Raw genomic sequence first — 20397 nt, forward strand, 5'->3', positions numbered from 1 at the left:
ACTCTAAACTCAGCAAGTGCGATTGACCTGCATCTTAGTATTATTTCAGATCTCTATGAAGTCACAAAACATAGCTGGAGGGTGGGGATCTTACCTACAGACTGATAAGATCTGCCCTACTTTACTTGTAACATAGTCAGCATCCATACACCTCACCAGCAATTTTGGCATTGCAATTCACCCACCTTCTCAAAAAATTTGCTTTTCATTCAATCCCCATGGAACTTTTATGCAGTTTCCATCAGGGATGATCTCTCATGCCTCTTACTACCTGTTAATCAATATCTGTTGCAATATTCCTTATATTTAACTGATAGGCTTCTCTCACAACCACCTGATATGTTTGTCATACCACCTTTCTACCTCCTATCTATCATTCTTTGCAAAACACATTTCTTCAGCCTGTCCTGACACAGTCACCTGCCTCTGCTCCTCCCCCCTTCCTCTGTTTCATTATATCCCAGTTGCAGCATAGTAATAATAATCAACTGAGTACATCTCACAGCTAATGCTGCAATGTGTCCGTAAACTTAGCTCCATGTCTCACCCCTATCCAGTATTCCTCATCTCTTCATCCTGGAGCATAGTTGTTTTTAAATCCATTGTATTTTTTTTCTGTGGGGTTTAACTTAGCAATGAAAATTAAAAGAAAGAGTAATAAATATATCGATAATTATTCAAAATTAGTTTATGAATGTTGGAAAAAAATTGAATTTGAAATTGTAAAAGTTTCATACACATTTTTTGCTACTAATATAATGCTGGATGTTTAGAAGGCTTTCTTTTAATCATTTATGATATTTCATTCATGATGAATATCATGAATGAAATATCATAAACATTTTCTATTTTTTTTTGCTGTGTTTTGCTGTGCTATTTACTTTTGCATAGCAATTCTAATGTAAATAAAAAGAAAATGTAGTTTGTATGTAATATGAAAACGTCAATTCAGAAATCTTGACATCCTATGCTTGTTAGATTTCAAGCATTGAGCTCTCCCTTTATATGTTTTGGATTGTTGGTCCTTGTCACAAGGTGAACATGGAAAGCTCGGTTTGAACAGCTTTCACATCTTCACAAAAGATATTTGAACTAATTACTAACACCAAAACAGTGTTGAGTAGAGTTGTGATTAACCTATCATTGGTTAATTAATATTATTGTAATAAATATGAAGCAATCAAGAACAATGTTTTATTTTTTGGGTGTCAGTAAAATGAGGTTGGCATCCACACCACTGAAAAGAGAAATGAAGCTTGAATACTAATTCCAATTATTCACTTCTTTAAATGAATTTAATTTAATTTTATTATTATTATTATTATTAATAGTGGTATTCCTGGGCTTCTGTGGAGTCACGAGACTGATCTCTGGTTTTTCTGCTCCACATAGTGGTGATTATCATACTTCAACATTAAGCACACTTTCTACCTCTCTGGATGCATTCTACTCACCTACTATTCTTAAGCTAAACAATTTACTTCATACTGCCTTACTTGTAATATCTTTAAACTACCTAGAGATAACTTTTTTTTTGTTGTTTTTTCATCACCCACTGACTTTGCAATAGTTCTCATTACATCTATCTGATAAGCTTGTCTTGGTCATATATCCTCTCCTCCTATTCTTTTTTCTTTATCTGCCAGATATTTGAACCAGATCTGTATACTGCAGTCTAGATGCAACATGATTAATGCTTATATACAGTGGCACAATCAGATTTCCATTCTGACTCATTATCTTTCTGTACCTCTAAGCTTCAGCCATTATCCACCATAACTCCTCTATCCCTTGCTTCCTCAACATTCTAGACCACTGCTTCACAGTTGTAGTAGATTTCATCTAATTTCTTCTGGTCAAAATGGACAGCTTTACAGTTTAATAGTATTAAACTGTTATTCCTCATCTATTTAGTGAATCAGCATATTCAAATATTGCTGAAGTGATATGTCATCAGCATTTTCTGTTTTCTAATTTTGTATCATCTGCAAACTGAATATTTCCCATTAAACCTTAGACTATATTGTTAACCTCCCTACTGCCCGAGGTGGATGAAATAGAGAGACCAAATTGCACTTCTTATCCATATTATTCAACGGATGTTACAGAATCGTATCCAGATTTAGCTGGACGTCTATAGATGTCATGGCTGGTTTGGGTGTTAATATATAAATTAAACAACAGTTATCTCCAGAACAGAATGTTGCAGCATTTCTGCTCCTCCATCAAAATATTATATCATTTTACACAATCCACTGATATATATCATCAGCCTAATATAGTTTTAACTTTTAAAATTTTCATTCATTACAGTTTAGAATGGAGATATATCTGTATCTTTCCATATCAATAAGTATAATTAACTTATTGAAATAAAGTTTATAAAATGCCAAGTTGCTTGACAGAGTACCCATTTGACCTAGTACCTAAAAGAAGATGAATATAGTGCAAAGAGGTTACTGAGCATTGTATACAGAGTGTACCATTTTTTTTGAAAAAATATTAACTTTTAAGCATTTTGGGATTTCATTAAACATGATCTTGCATATGTAAGTTTGGATTGACTTCAAAAATTTAAGTAGTGTATAAGTCAAGATACAGTTTGGCAATAAATAGCAGGAAAAAAAAATAAGTAAAAATGATGATACATTTAAAAAATATAGAAAAATTCTATTATCAGAATTAACGTAATTTAATTTTGCAATTTATAAAATAAATTATCAGTGAATTAATTTCACAATTTAATATAATTAAATGTTACTCTTTTTCAGACTCATACTTTATTGAATTGGACAAAAAGTTTGATACAAAAAGAAAACCAAGTGGTGTTGATATTGATATAGTGAGTAAAACAGTAAAGTACTGTTCATTCATTATGTACTCAAAAATATATTTCAAGTAATGTGTTTCAAACATACTTCAGATACCCTGCATTCTATCTATTCAGCCAAGGTAATTTATGGATGTATGTAATGCACAAAAGTATTACATACATCTGTATATAATTACAATTTCATCAACCAGCCAATAGTCATGGAGGTCTGACCAGATTGGGTATCTACCTATTTGAGATATATCTGTTCTGAGGGTACACTGCTGCTTCATACTACTGAATGCCAATTCCATTAAGTTCTTATTGGATATTATTAGTCTGTTCGAAAGGTGGTCCTCATTTGAGGCTAGCATCTTTTCCTAAAACCCTCCGAATAACTCAGTCTTGTCATCATCAAATTCCTGCCATGTACCATCAAGGTGTACAGGATATTATAGTACTACATGAAAAATTTACATCATTACTAACTTCTTATCTACAATTTTCCTCCAAATCAGTCTGTTACTTGTCAAGACTCCAACATTATCCGATCTTATATTTCTATCGTCTAAGGCACTTTGTACCGTATCAATCCACCTATATCTTGGTCTTCCTCTGGGTCGTTTTCCTGCCAACCTGGCAGAGAACACTTGTTTTGCTAATCTTTCTTTGCCGATTCTGTTTAAGTGACCATACCACCTGAGATTAGCTCTGTTAACGCATTCCTGGATGTTGACAATGTCAAGTTCTTTCTTAATATCCTTGTTTTTAATATGACATTGCCATTGATGCCATCTGTTCACGCCTATAATCTTTCTCAGGACACTCATATCTGCGGTCTCTAGTCTTTGGTCAAGTGTTTTAGTTCTGACCCAGCTCTCAGATCCATAAGTTAAAACTGGTTTGAACACTGTCTTGTATACAACTAATTTAGTGTTCCGACTAATTTCTCTTATTCCATATGCATTTATTCAATTGACTTCCTATCATACCAGCTTTGTTGATTCTGTTGTCTATTTCTGTATTTAATTTACCATCTTCGCTAAAAATCGTCCCTAAGTAGATGAAATGTTTTACTTGTTCCACAGGTTCTCCGTTCACAACACAGTTAACATTTTCAACGATTCTGCTTATTTTCATTGTCTTTGTCTTTTTATTGCTGACATTCATACCATATCTATTACAACAGTTATTCAATTTAGTCAGAGAATCTTGTAGATTTTAGCGGATTTATTTAGAAGTATAACATCATCTGCATAAAGCAAAGAGCTGACATTAACCTCTCCAATTTTGATATCATGTTTAATACCACTTTCCTTCATAATGTGATCCATATAGATAATGAATAACAGAGGGGATAATGTACATCCCTGTCTCACACCAGATTTAACATTAAACCATCTTGCTGTACTTCCTTCAATTCTAACTGCTGACTTACAACTCAAATAAAGACTAAGTATTGCTTGATATAATGCCCCATTGACACCATATAACTGTAACGTATTGAATAGCTTCTCTCTTGGCACATTGTCAGATGCCTTTTCCAAATCGACAAAACTTAAATACAGATCTCTGTTATACTCCCATGCTTTCTCGACTATTTGTGGTAAAGTGAAGATCTGATCCTGACAGCCTCTATTTGGCCTGAATCTAGCTTTATTTAGTCTTTATTTGAGTTGTGAGTCAGCAGTTAGAATTGAAGGAAGTACAGGAAGATGGTTTAATGTTAAATCTGGTGTGAGACAAGGATGTACATTATCCCCTCTGTTATTCATTATCTATATGGATCACATTATGAAGGAATGTGGTATTAAACCTGATATCAAAATTGGAGATGTTAATGTCAGCTCTTTGCTTTAAGCGGATGATGTTATACTTCTAAATAAATCCGCTACAAGTCTGCAAGATTCTCTGACTAAATTGAATAGCTGTTGTAATAGATATGGTATGAAGGTCAGCAATAAAAAGACAAAGACAATGAAAATAGGCAGAATCATTGAAAATGTCAACTGTGTTGTGAATGGAGAACCTGTGGAACAAGTAAAACATTTCAGCTACTTAGGCACAATTTTTACTGAAGATGGTAAACTACATATAGAAATAGACAACAGAATCAGCAAAGCTGGTATCGTGGGAAGTCAACTGAATAAATTCATATGGAATAAGAAAGAAATTAGTCGGAACACTAAATTAGCTGTATACAAGACTGTGTTCAAACCAATTTTAACTTATGGATCTGAGAGCTGGGTCAGAAGTAAAACACTTGACCAAAGACTAGAGACCGCAGATATGAGAGTCCTGAGAAAGATTAGAGGCGTGAACAGATGGCATCAATGGCAATATCATATTAAAAATGAGGATATTAGGAAAGAACTTGACATTGTCAGCATCGAGGAATGCATTAGCAGAGCTAATCTCAGGTGGTATGGTCACTTAAATAGAATGGGAGAGGAAAGATTAGCAAAACAAGTGTTCTCTGCCAGGTTGGCAGGAAAACGACCCAGAGGAAGACCAAGATATAGGTGGATTGATACAGTACAAAGTGCCTTAGACGATAGAAATATAAGATCTGATAATGTTGGAGTCTTGACAAGTAACAGACTGATTTGGAGGAAAATTGTAGATAGGAAGTTAGTAATGATGTAATTTTTTCATGTAGTACTGTCATATCCTGTACACCCCTTGAGGGTACATGGCAGGAATTTGATGATGATGATGAGATCTTTTATTTTCTCTTTAAAGTCCAGACCATTTTTAATATAGGTCCTAGTGTGGCCAGTGAGATTCTAAAGATGACAATCTATGTAGCTGCCAGGTAACTTGGTTAAGAACATCTAGTTTACTTGTGCCTTACAGTCATTTCATTTTATTGGTTAATATTTTATTCAAACTGTAAGAGGGTAGGTCACATAATATCTGGCCATCGTTTTCCACAAAAACATATAGAGTTCCATAAAATGTTAACAGTTACTAGTTCAGCTGAACTATTCCAGAATTTTTTTTTACCCTAGAAAGAATGAAAAGTAGGGCACCCATCTTTATTTCTCTCTTATCAACATATTTTTTACATGAACAACACCGAACCTCCTTTTTCTGTGAAAAAACATCAAATTTGTGTAACATTGCTTTGGAGAGTCTGTGGAGTTGGAGAGATATGTTAAAATTAATATTAAGCTTGTTTACCACATAAGATATTGGTTGAACAAAATCAGTTCTCTTAATCAAGGTCTTGACTAGTTTCAGAAGTGTTAAATGAAACTACTTGATTTATAACAGGGCTTCACTCATTAAAAAAAATCACCCAATCTAGTCCAAGCCAAAAATCATGCTCCTGCTAACTATACTATTACACAATTTCTAGAGGTGAAATTGTTACACAATTTCACTTCTAGAAATTGTTACACAATTACACAGGTTGAAGAAATTGTGTAATTTCTTCAACCTGTCTCATCAAACCATTCCTGCACAAACCACACTTTATGACAAGAGGCATTGTCATGTTGATAAAGAGCCTTCACCAAACTGCTGCCATAAAGTTGGAAGCATAGAATTGTCTAGAATATCATTACAGGCTGCAGTGTTACAAACAACCGTCACTGGATAGGAAGCTCAGCCTGAATCATGAAAAATAGCTCCAGATAATGACTCCTCCTCCACCAAATTTTATAGTTAGCACAACACATTCAGGCAGACAGGTAACATTTTGCTGGCATTTGCGAAACCCAGACTCATCTGTTGGACTGCTACTTGAGAGCAAGCTTTATGCCACCTGATGCTTGGCATTGCTCTTGCGGAGTTTAAGCTTGTGTGTCGCTTCATGGCTAGGAAAATTCATGTTCTTCAGCTCCTGATGAATAATCGTGATGCTGCTTGCTTGCAGAGGCATTTTGAACTTAGTAATGAGTGTTTCAACCAAGGAATGGCAATTTAGTTTTTTGCACCACTCACTCTATCCTTTCCACTTCACAATAACATCACTTATTGTTGATCGGGATAGCTCTAACAGGATAGAGATTTCCTGAACTGAATTTTTGTGAAGGTGGCCTCCTATGATAATGGCATGTTGAATGAAATTGACTTAGCTCTTCAGTATGAACCATTTTATTGTTAATGCTTTTTTATGAAAATTGCAAGATCATGGGTTTTCTTAACAAACATGTGTATGTTTGTTAGATTAGTCATTTCATTAGAGAATGCTAAAACTTAACTTGTCCTATCCCCTTCCCTTATTTGATCTCTTCTTACTCAAAATTTTCTTTTAACATTTTGTTGATTTCATTTACTGTCTCTGTCATTGCAAATTCTGACCTCTTTTATTACCTGTCTCTAAGCTTGATTTTCTGCAGTTCAAATATCCCAAACACAGAGGTCATATTTCTTGGGGACTTCATTGTTCACAAACTGGCTTTTCTTGTTCACTTCCATGGATCAAGCTGGTAGGAATATTGAAGTGTCTTCTGTTACCATTGACATAATACAAATATTTTATTTGCTCACTAGAATACTAGATTCCTCTGCATTCTACTAACACTTGTGACTGTTTCTTAACCAGTTCTCCTTCAAATGCTATAGATTTCAGTTTGTCTTTTCTTAATTCCATATGGAACACCCTTCACCCATCCATTCTCAGTCTGTTGTTTGACATTACATTGGTGGGTGCAAAATGGGATAACCTCTGACTTCTACTCCTCCTTTCTATGGCTTTACTTATGCCTTCATATAAGAAACAAAGGCCTTCATCTCCCATTCCATTCAAAATCACTGACCACTATCAAAGCCTTGGGTCTTCAAGTGTCATGGCAGTCCAGGAAACAAGTAAATTCAACATCATATCTCAAGTGGCTCAAGACCAAACAGCTGGACATTCAGCCCTACACTGCTGCTCACAGCAGCTGGGGAAAAAAAAAAAAAAAGCCACTATCAACAAATCATACGTAATGTGATTTTAAAATGACCAAGGCAGGAAACTTGCCTCTGTTCAAATGGCTGCTGTACTTTCTGATCCCTTGCCAAGTCCATTCGTTGCAACTTTTACCTTCTCCACCCTTCCACTCATCTTGATAATGCAATTGAAATTGAAATATAATCTAAAGACAAGGGAGACTCACATGGAATGAGTTCCACAAAGATCATTTTATACCTACTGTAGCTTTATCAGAAATCAAAAGCAATGCAGCAAGATTTTTGACATGGAGTAAGCCTTTATTCAGCTCATTAAAAAAAAAGTCAGCCAGAAGATTATCAACTAACTTCTTTACCACTTGGATGGTAACTAGCTAATTAATGAACAGCAGTGCGGATTTCACCACTCAGTCTACAATGTTCTAACCAGTGGTGAGCTATGAGGGGGGCTTGCACAAGCCCTTTGTTAAATTTTTCTCAAATTTGCAAGCCCCTTGTTCTTGTTTAATAATCTTGTAGAACTAGAAAATGCCACTGTGGAATGTATACATGCTACTATAATTGCTACTTTAAATTCATATGGATTTTCTGATAACTATATAAAAAATCATTTCATTGCATTTTGTTCCGATGGAGCTGGTGTAATGTTAGGAAAAAAATCAGGTGTGGCAATCAAACTTCTACAGAAATTTCCGAACGTTGAGATTTGGCATTGTGCTCATCGTTTACACTTAGCATTAGACGATTTGATAAAAAAACATCGAAGAAATAAATCATTTTGAAATATTTATGGATAAATTATATGCTTTATATCATCAATCACCAAAAAATCAACGAGAATTAAATACGATTGCAAAGACCTTGGTATTGAAATTTTAAAGATCAGCTGTGTGTTTGGACCACGATGGGCAGTTTGCAGTTTATGAACGGCTCTTACTTTGTGGAGAAATTACCCAGCTTTATGCAAGCATTTTGCATCGAATGATAAATATAAGAGCTTTTTAAACCGACTTCTCAATTTGGAATTTTTAAAAGATCTAGCATTAATGGTTGATATCCTACAGGAATTATCATATCTGTCAGAAGCTCTACAAAGTCGCAATATAAGTATTATAAGGGCTAAGTTAGGTCTTTTTTTTTTGCTCGACGATGCAAGCCCTTTGTTAAAATTTCCATAGGTCTCCACTGGTTCTAACCATCACTTGCCTTTAAACACAATTCAAGAAAAGATTTTGGAGAAACTCATGTGGTTGCTCTTGACATTTAAAGAGCATTTGATTGGGTCTAGCACAAAAGACTCAGCATTGCACCAATTGGATTGAGCTGTTGTAAAATTTACTACATACTCAGTGTAAAAACAGTCTCTCTGTACAAAGAGATAATAACACTCTAACATGTACAACTGCTAATAAGCAGTATACAATTATGTTGTATACTGCTTATACGCTTGTATAAGCAGTACAACTGCTTATAAAATGTATAAGCACTTGTACTGCTCACACATAATACTGCTCATATTTGGTGCAGTGCTAAATACATCCCTATAAATGCTTGATGCTATTTAAAAGAAGACAATCTGATTAACTAGCGACCTTCCTCTCACAGATTCACCCAGCTAACTTTCTCATAAATGTTCTTTTTGCTTTATGCTTTTCTTTTCCTAGGTATTTTCACAGACATTATTCTGCAGAATTGGCCAGCATCATCTCTTTACTTTCATCTAAAGCTGGGACTTGAGCAACTATTGATCAGTCTAGTTTCAAACCTAATGAGTCAACTTCTCCTTATCATCTTTCATTCCATATGCTGCTGTTCTTTGGAATAGTGGTAGTTACTTCATTTCATCTTCCATAAAATCTGCAACTTTCAGCTATTCAAGAAATGCCAACAGATTCCTTTTTTCCCCTGAACCTCTTGCCCACACGCAGCACTGATGTTCTCACGCTTTTATAATTTTTTTTCTAAGTGGGTTTGATTTAAACAAAAATGTATTATGGAACAGTTCAAAATTTTAACAGAATCCAGAAACAGTCTCTTAGCTTTTGCGTGTTACCATAGTTTTATTCCAGTTAATTGTATGTGACAGGGTATACAGTGCATGGTATTCCAGTCCCATGCTTAAAGGTCAAAGCTGTATAACTGAGAGGAGACCTCCAAATAACCTTTAGAGGAATGCGAAGAACCGACCAGGGCTTCTGACCTAATGTCCAATCCTCACCTTCTCGTGGTGCACCCTGTTGGGTATCTACCTGGATACTGAAGGAATGAGGATGGGCTGGCAATTTGGGATTTAGCCGACCAAATTATATTCTTATTGGCTTAAACCAATATACAAAATGATGGTACAACATGACAAAATTTCATGACGGCTGGGACGTTGCCCAGTTAAACAAGGCCCCGTTGTTTTTGCCAGGGAACCAGGGCGAACAGCTAAAAGTCAGCTATCGGAACAAATCTGAAAGCACACCCCAACTCAATATCACCAGAGTTAAAGATCGGTACTATCAACGTAAGAAGCCTGAATGGCAAAGAAATGGAGCTAGCTGAGGAATTAGATAAGTACCAGATCGACATAATAGAGGTGACTGAAACAAAAAAGACAAAAACTGGTGAGATCTTTCTGAGCAATAAATACAAAATGTTAAATTCAGGCAATGACAATCAAGGAAAAGAAGGAGTAGCCATAGTCTTCAACACAAAATACGAGGCTAATCTTCTTGAATGGCAGGTAGTCTCAAGTAGAGTGATGTGGGAAAATATCAGAATGGGGAATTGGACAATGAGACTTATTTGTGCCTATGGTCCCATAGAAGGTTCTACTAAGGTAGAAGTGGAGGAATTTTCTGATGCTTTAGAGAAAGCAACTGACACAATGAAATAGGAAAAGTTGGTCCTTGTTGGGTATCTAAATAGCAGAGTAGGAAATGATTGTCACACATACAAAAATATTTTGAGAAATTTTGGAGAAAAGCACAAAGCTAATAATAATGGCAAATACCTGTTGGATTTCTGCTCAGTACATGGACTGGTTATTACTAACACCATGTTCCAACATAAAAATGTGCACAAATTCACATGGAGAGAAGAGGCAAGGAATAAGAAAAGTTTCATTGACTATGTTATTGTTGATAGTGATGTTTTCTCCCTGGTGCAGGACACCAGAGTGTACAGAGGATTTGAAATTGAAAGTCATCACTGTTTAGTCTTGAGCAGATTAAAATTGAATTTCATATTAAGAAGAATAACATGTAAGAAAGTTTTAAAGCAAATAAAAGTTGAGCAACTCTCAGATGTGAACTGTAGACAAAAATAAACAAAGATTATTGAAGAAAAAATGAAAGAGTTTGAGAACAGGAACCAAACCTTGGAGATTCAGTGGCAAGCCTTGAATAAAACCCTGATTGATTCAGCCAGAGAGGCATGTGGGGAGGTTGTGTGCAAGGATAGAAAAATCAGAACTCCATGGTGGACACAGGAAGTTCAAGAGGCATTGAAGGAAAAGAAGAAAACATATCAAAAGTTCCTGGCAAATAAGTCAGCTTGTGCTCTTAGAGAATACAGAGACAAATGTAAGAAAGCTAAACACTGTGTAAAACTAGCTAAACAAAAGTCATGGGAGGACTTTGGCAAGAACATAGAAAATAAATATCAAGAAGGTGGCAAAATATTCTGGAGGTTGTTGAAGAAGCTTAGAAATGGAGGAAAGAGTGCTGTAAAAGGAATTAGAGATGATAAAGGTGAAATGAAAACAGGAGAAAAAGATATCCTTGAAGTATGGAGTAATTACTTTGAGAAATTGCTAAATGAAACAAGCAGTGATAGCACAGTGGTAAAAAACACTCAACAGGCATACAGTCAGGTATACATATCCATACTTGAAGTAGAAAAAGAGCCATCAAAGGCTTGAAATGTGGAAAGGCAGCAGGAGTTGATGGTATTTGACCAGAAATGATGAAGTATGTTGGTATAAAAGTCTTACAGTGTCTGCACTGCATAGTTCAGAAGGCCTGGACAGAGCGACGAATTCCTGATGACTGGAGTTAAGCTCTCATAGTACCCATATATAAAAAGGTTAAATAAAACTGAATGTGAGAATTACAGAGGTATTTCCCTAAGGAGTGTATCTGGTAAGATTTATGCAAGCATACTTGAGAAACGGTTGAGAAGAAATGTGGAAGAAAAGCTTGGTGAAGAACAAGCTGGTTTCAGGTCAAATAGAGGCTGTCAGGATCAGATCTTCACTTTACAACAAACAGTGGAGAAAGCATGGGAATATAACAAAGATCTGTATTAAGTTTTGTCGATTTGGAAAAGGCATATGACAAGGTGCCAAGAAAGAATCTATTCAATACGTTAGTTATGTGGTGTCAATGGGGCATTATATCAAGCAGTACTTAGTCTTTATTTGAGTTGTAATTCAGCAGTTAGAATTGAAGGAAGTATAGGAAGATGGTTTAATGTTAAATCTGGTGTGAGACAAGGATGTACATTATTCCCTTTGTTATTCATTATCTATATGGATCACATTATGAAGAAAAGTGGTATTAAACATGATATCAAAATTGGAGATGTTAATGTCAGCTCTTTGCTTTATGTGGATGATGTTACACATAGCACGGTTTAATAAAGGCGTTCGTTCAGCCATATTGTGGTAGGTGCCATTGCTACACTAACAGGAATTGTTAGCATAACAAGTGTGGAAAGAAGTTTTTCCAAGCTTAAAGTGATAAAAAATTATTTGTAAACAGCAATGATCCAAGAAAGATTTGTTGGTCTATCAACTATATCAATAGAGGTGGACATATATTATAATTTAAATATAGAATAGCTTATAAACAATTTTATCGTGCGATATCCCTGTAGAGCAAACATTTAATTAATATTATTATGTAATCATTTTACATTAATGTTTCTCTTGTAATAACAAAATAGCAATTGGAGATTTTCTTATATTTTTGTCTTATAATCCATCAGGGGTGATATGTGTAATTGTTTGCCTCAGGGAGCGATCTATGATGGCTCTGTGCAGACGATTCTAAATTTGGTATTCTCTGACAAGTCTGGTCTCACAAAGGCTCAGATGCTACCCTTGTGAAAGGAATCGTGTGTACGAGGGTGGTCTGAAAAGTTCTTGGCCCAACAATGAAAAAATAAATTTATAATTCCAAAATTATTTTTATTTTTCAACATAATCTCCCTTAAGACTAATACATTTATTCCAGCGATGCTCTATCGCCATTATCCCTTCCCTGTAGTGGTTCTCAGTAAGATCTGCAAAATACTCCTCTACGGCTGCAATGAGCAGTTGTATAGAGGGGTATTTTGATTCGAAGAAAAACGCTGACCAACAAGGAAGAGTTTTAGTTTTGGGAAGAGATAGAAGTCAGAGAGAGCCAAATCTGGGGAATAGGGTGGATGTTCCAACAATTCATAGTGCAGATCCCTTAATTTTCCCATTGCCAAAACACCTTTGTGGGCAGGTGCATTGTCCTGACGAAAAATGATTTTCTTCTTCTGCAAACTGGGTGTTTTCTCATGAATTTTTTCATCTAGTCTGGTTAAAAGATCTGAATAATATTCCTTGATTATTGTTTTACCCTTTTCAAGATAATTAATAAAATGCATTTAGCATCCCAAAACACTGATGCCGTGACCTTTCCTGCTGATAGAACTGACTTCGTCTTCTTTGGCGTCCACTGTTTTGACTGCTGTTTGGATTCTGGTGTGTAATGGTGAATCCAAGTCTCATCCATAGTAATAAATTGATGCACAAAATCAGTTTTATTCTTGTTAAAATGCACCAAGCACTGTTCAGAGATTTTCATGCGAATGTGTTTTTGATCTACTGTGAGCAAGCATGGCACCCATCTTGTGCAAAGCTTTTTCAGTTGCAATTCTTCATGCAATGTATAATATATATATATCCTACACATTCTTTTGAAATGCCTATTGTCTCAGCAATTTCACGCACTTTGACTCGCCGGTCATCCAATACCATATTATGCACTTGATCAATGATTTCTGCCGTTGTTACACTTTTTGGACATCCTTCATGTGAATCATCTTCAAGGCTAGTACGGCCATGTTTAAACTTTGCAGCCCATTTCTTAATTGTCAGAAACGAATTAGAAGAGTGTTGATAAACTTTTATGAACTTTGAATGAATTTCTTTTGGCGTTAAACCTTCTTTTTTACAAAGAATTTTATAACTGCATGATGCTCAATTTTATCCATTTGAAGGGATACAGACAACACTTTCGCTTCATACAGCTGTATAAGACAAACTACTTGATAGAATTACTTGCAGTTTCACACGGATGCTCATGACAGATGTACCAACTAAGAAAAAAGAAATCTTGGCGATAGTGTTGCCATATGTGGTTGAGGCCGAGAACTTTTCAGACCACGCTCATATAATTTGGACAGTGAAAGTGTTTTTGTCATGAATAGGTGGGCTGGTCTAGGTCTGAAAGTGATGATATACCTCATTTATGTTGATGGTTATGCCATGGATATTGATAAAGTGGATGTAAGTTTTTTTTTTTTTTTTTTTTTTTTTTTTTTTTTTTTGTAAGAAATTTATGATTATTATTCTTAAGATAGACCTCCAGGATATCAGGGACTCATCGAGGGAGGACACATACTACACGCACCAGTTATCACACTTGTTCTTGAATTCATTTACGCTGCTTGCATGCAACATACAATGACAATTCAATCTGATTACACACCATTCTGTGAGAGAAAAATCTACCCCCCCCCCCACCTTTTTTTAGTGGCATTCATTCTCAGCTTACAAGGATGCCCTCTTGTCCTTTCCACACCCTCATAAAATGAAAAATTCCATGAACTGAAATCCTGTATGACTCTTTCAGAAATTCGTAAGTCTCAATTATGTCACCCCTCTTTCTCCTGTTTGCTAGTGTCTACAGTCTACAAAATCACTATTCTGCAATCTTGATATTTTTAACGCTCTCCTTTGCACTGTCTCTCTCTCTCTACCTCTGTATCAGAATCACAACAGAAACCTGGAGACCAGACCTGTGCACAATAGTCCAAGTGAGGTCTTATTAAGGCATTGTAAAGAGGCAAAATGACATCCTTATTTTTGCATGTGAAAGTTTGTTTCCTTGCAGTTATCTTTTGAGTTGTATTTGCAATCTTTGCTGCATAGTGTTGTGTCGTCCTACCTAGCTAACTGTTCCATTTATGTTGGTTATTTATTCTTATCTTTACCTCTTTAATTTCCGTAATACTTGGTTAGTTGTTGATTGATGCTCATCTGAATATAGAGAAATTTATATTATGCTGCACCACCCTATATTCAGATTAGTCTAAATAATATAGAGGAATCAATCATCAACTAAACTTATATTATCACTTTATCTTCAGGCCTAGGTTATTACTAGTATTTAAGGCTTCCGCAAAGGTCCGAATAATTTTATGAGCGGTGCAATGAAAGAAAATCAGGCAAACACCAAGTTTAACTCAACAAAAGAAAACATTTAATGTGGAAGAGTACAATATATACATTTCAGTATAACTATCTGCAAAAGGCTATCCAATTAAAATATTATAAGAATTCACATTCATACATTAATAACTTCTCAATTAGGTTTGAGGATCACGACTAATGTTAACAATTGTTAATTCACAAAGCATTAGTATCTCTCTGATATATTTTACTTGGATGAATTCCAATTGGATGAATCATATCATAAATATATTAGCTCAGTTTAAAGTATTCAGAATAATTACAATCCATAAATTATCAAACATTCATTTATCAGTTCTTTATGTTCAGTCAATCAAGTTGAAAATAGTTCTTAAAAGTTCGACCTTCCAGATGTTACAATAATTAATCTTATGACAGACCACACTTTATTCTTTCTCAGTCAGCTAGCATTTAATAGAACAACATGAAACTTATTATTTCGAGGGGAAAGTACTTACATCTAACATTCGACCATTAATCGACATAACACCACAGCTAAGGTTAAAATATATCCGACGGAGTTAACAGTTATAGCTTCACAGGTTACAGAAAGGACAACTCTTACCGGATTACTGCTTCTACACATCGAATTCGCAAAGGCACATTTGAAATTCTTGTAGACTCTTACTTTATGGCTACACAATTCTAAAGAAATCTTCCACTATAATAACTGAATTATAGACACAGAAATATTCAAGTCTTGATGCACTAGGTTTCAGTTATCTACTAATTCCTTATTTTCTTCTATGTATTAACTTCAGTTCTGCACTATACTTGTAAAATATACAAACACAAACCACTTGGAAAATATTGTAGTATCAGAACTCCCATAGAAGTAATTCACGATGCCTATTAATTCCTGGTCCCTTCGTAGTCGATTTACGGCATATATCAACTCCCCCTTCTGTTACACACAACCGATCTCTCTGCTCTCCATAGGCTTCTCCCCTACTTACTTTCGTTTTCCAACCAACTACGTTCTTTCTTCTCGCCAAAATCCGGTTCTAACCAGTTCAGCTTATATCCACTGGCTTCTCTGTTTATACACAGTAGCTCACGTTCTCAGCACGAGCTAACTAAAACAAACTCTGTTTCTCCTTCAGCAGCCAATCAAATCCAATCAGAAGAATTACATAAAATCACACTTACATACAGAAATAAAAGATATATCACAATTCATATAATATACATTTAAATTTACATACATACAGTTTCTTATAATAAATTTTACAGAATAAACTAAATAAAATGAATGACATGTTTATATTGAGTCTTTTCATTATTATTACATATTCTAAGATTAAATAATTAATTAATAACAAACAAAACTCAAAGCATTTATATGAATAATATATTACAAGCAAGAGACTAACAACAATAGAACCTGTAAATAATATTTACAAATCTTGCTTATGACATGGTGGATTATGTTAAATGTGAATGAAGTATTAAAACATAAAATATCTTCATTTACAACTTAACAATAGCCCATGAACTTCAACTTTCTATCTGCTAACAATCCAAGATCTCCAGCCTGATCAGCTTCTTTTAGCATAATCCCACCAATATAATATGACATTGGATATCTAATCATGTTAAAACTAATTTTGTTTTGGCATCACATTTTGTTTTTATATTTTGTTTAATTTGTCATTTTTATTGAAATTAGTTTTGGAAGAAGGTTCAGTTTTGATTAGGAATTGGATTAAAAAAAATACAGTAAGAACATGCAATGAGAGAAGACACTGTTAGACATAATGCCCATACAGAGAATGGCCAGCTCCATGCCATAACATGACCTTGACAGTGCCTCTCACATACCACCATTCAGATTCCTCTCACACTGCTTGGAGATTTGGAATACTGATTTGGTCTTAGAGGGGGAATCTCCCTCTTTTTATCAAAAAACTTCTTATTTAACTGAATCTTCCAAGTCTGAATGGGAACGGCCCTCTCCCCACCCCTACAATTAAGAGGAGGGAGTCCCACCAGGTTCTATTTTGTGTCATGTTTTTTGCAATCAAGGTCAAATTGATAACAGAACAACTTTCTCCAACAGTAACATCCTATATGTGGATCAGTTTACCATTTTCTGTCATTCATGTAATATGATGGTCATAGAAAGACAGCTACAGCAAGCCATTAACCATCTCTCAGAATGGGTACTTGCAAATGGGTTTAGATTTTCATAGTAGAAGATAGTTTGTGTGCACCTTTGCCATTGACTTGATCCTTGAAGCCTAGAACTTAGACCAGGACAATCACTAATCCCAGTTGCACCAGAAGCAAGGTTCTTGGGCCTGATATCTGACAAAAAACTTGGTTTCTTCCCTCACATTTGTCAGTTACAAGCAAGTGCTATAAAGACATGAATGTTCTCCACACCCTATCTTCTACCCACTGGAGTGCTGACAGATGTTCTTTGCTTTGTTTGTACAGGGCAGTGATAAGATCATGACTTGCTGCACATCCCAAGTCTATGCCAGAGAGAGAGAGTACACTGTGATGGCTAGACCCAATTGATGGTCAAGCCATCAGAATTGCAACTGGAGCATTTCTCATGTCACCTATTCTTGGTCAGCATCAAGGCAAATGAATACCTTTATCAATTCAGTGCCAACAGCTGTCTGTGTTATACTCAACAAAAAATAAAATCCTTGACAGACAATCCCCATGTGGCTAACTGTCTTTCAGCCACAGTGGAAGAATCTAAAGCACTTGACAGACTGCCATAAATCCCTTTGGTTTTTGGATCAAACTCTCCTGCAAGTTTTAGAAATAGTGGTAGACAACAAAGTACAGGTGCCACCAAATGCACTTACACTGTGTCAATCATACATGCCAGCATGAATAATTCAGAGATATTAGCATTAAACATGGAATTTTCCAAGGTGATTCTTTGTCACCCATTGTCCACCCCTTTTGTCATTTACCAGTAGCTTTTTGAAACTCATAGAACTGAATACTCTGATTTTGTGCCTGCCTACACAGAGGTCTTGAAATTGGAGGACTTGGTGGGATCTTCTGCTATTTTTCCAGATAACATTATATATGCACAAATCCAACTAGAGTGCAATGCAACTGAACTGTATGCAATAGAGCTTACACTAAAATAAATCAGATTGTATTGCTAACAAGTTGTATAACAAGCCGGCCTTGTTGGCCAAGTGGTCAGTGTATCTGCTCTCCAGCCAAAAGGCTGCCGGTTCGAATCCCGCCTTGGCATGGATGTTTGTGATTGTCTGTGAAAGTACTAGTGGTGGTAGATGGTGAAGTAGTGAGACGAGGAGTTGTAGAATAGATGCCCTCCCTCGATGAGTCTTTGGACTCCTTGGAGGTGTGATGTAATAATAATAATATATTCAGACTCACAAAGTTCTCTGCATGTAATAAATAATCTAGAGTGCCGAAACGTCCAGTGCTCTCTCAAATCCAACACTGTCTCTTTCAGTTATAGCAGTTGCACTTTGATATATGCTTCTGTCAGATTCCAAGCCAAGTTAGGACAGGAGGGAAACGAGGCTACAGTTATTGCATCTAGGGTCAACTCATTTCTAAAACATCCACTCCCCCCCCTCACACACACCGGTACATACAGATTACCAGCAGATTATTAGACAAGAACTTCTATCTCAGTGGCAGTTATCTTGAAACAGAGAGAGAGAGACTAATAAGCTCTTATCAAATTATTATTATTACATGACACCTGCAGGGAGTCCAAAGACTCATCTAGGGAGGGCACCAACTCCATAACGTTGCGTCTCTACCACTCAATCCACCAACTACAACAAACCGCAACTACTTTCATCATGTACACCAACGCCATCTACTGCCGACCACCACCACCACTAATATTTTCACAATCACAAACATCCATGCCTAAGGCAGGATTCGAACCTGCAGCCTTTTGGCTGGAGAGCAGATACGCTAACCACTCGGCCAACCAGGCTGGCAATAAATTAAGCCTGAAATTAAATTATGGCAGTCTAGTCTGCACAGAGTTTGAACAGAGGACATTGTTGCTTGGCTCTGCATAGGTCATAGTCGTGTTATACACATTTCTTCGTACTAAGGGGTGATGCCTATGTGAATTTTGTGATGACAGACTATCCATCACTCATATTTTAATCTACTGCCCTCGTTTCACCACTGAGAACAGTCATTATTTTAGCCACTTTAATAATCAGTCTGCGTCCTTATACACTCAGGCATATTTTATCAGACTCACTGACTGTTATCTTGGTTTTTAAATTTTTGGAGTATCAATGTTTAACACCTCATATAAATTATATACTTATTATCTTGTTGTTTATGGTTCTGTAGGGATAGGACATTTTTAGAACTTTTTTTCCATGAATAAACTAAAAAGTTTATTCATATTATTTTCTGATGAAGTGAAACTAAGTATTTCATGAAACCAGTCAAAATAAAAACATAGCTTCTATTTGACATCTTTGTTTGGGATTTTATACTGGAAAAAGCAGTTCTAAAAATATATACTTATTAGTTTAACTTATTGTAAATATGCATTTAAAACCTGCTTTTATGTACATTTTATGAATTTTAATACTTTTTTATACTTCTTTTTATTTACATCTGTTTTATACCCATCTTTTACATTCGTTTTTCTACTTGGATTGTATACCATTTCTTATTTATTGTCTGGTATAATTTTAAGAAATGTTTCATTTATGATTATTGTTATTTCAATTTTTATATATAGTTTTTAGGTCTATAAATGCTGCTTATTTATTGCATGTATTCTGGTGCTGCATGACTGACCACGGGTGTTCTTGTACCATTAAAACCAAAAACAAATAAACAAACCGCCACAAAAAGCATCCTGATTCTGTTTATTGCAGGCATTTATACTGAATGGACTACTAAAGAGGAATATTCTGCAACTTGCAATATTCCTACAACATCCAACTATCGAATTATCTTATACAAGTCATCTTGTTGCTGTTAATGCTGAAATTTGTATTCAGCATGCAAAGGCGATGTGGACTGTTGCAGAGGGACATGTTGCATTTCGTGGTGCCTCATTAACTACAGAAGATAGAGTCCATATTCAAGAAGTTTTGGCAGAGGTTCTTCCTAGGCAGACAATAGCTCCAATCAGATCACATTGTAAATTACCATCCTGCAGAGACTAGTGATGTGATTGTGGACAACTATGTTAGAAGAT

At 35.5% G+C, this 20397-nt stretch overlaps 1 protein-coding gene across 1 annotated transcript in view; it reads left to right on the forward strand.

Moving 5' to 3' along the window:
* LOC150100574 (uncharacterized) overlaps positions 1–20397 on the forward strand; it is a 157910-nt gene that overhangs the window by 27453 nt on the left and 110060 nt on the right. Inside the window, exon 3 of the mRNA XM_090401716.1 lies at positions 2772–2842. Coding sequence (XP_090257842.1) covers positions 2772–2842 — 71 coding nt within the window. The remainder of the gene's footprint in view (positions 1–2771; positions 2843–20397) is intronic.

Source organism: Typopeltis vanoorti, chromosome 12 (genome assembly GCF_054136105.1).
Source record: "Typopeltis vanoorti isolate ZY-2024b chromosome 12, IOZ_Tvanoo_1.0, whole genome shotgun sequence".
Lineage (NCBI taxonomy): Eukaryota > Metazoa > Arthropoda > Arachnida > Uropygi > Thelyphonidae > Typopeltis > Typopeltis vanoorti.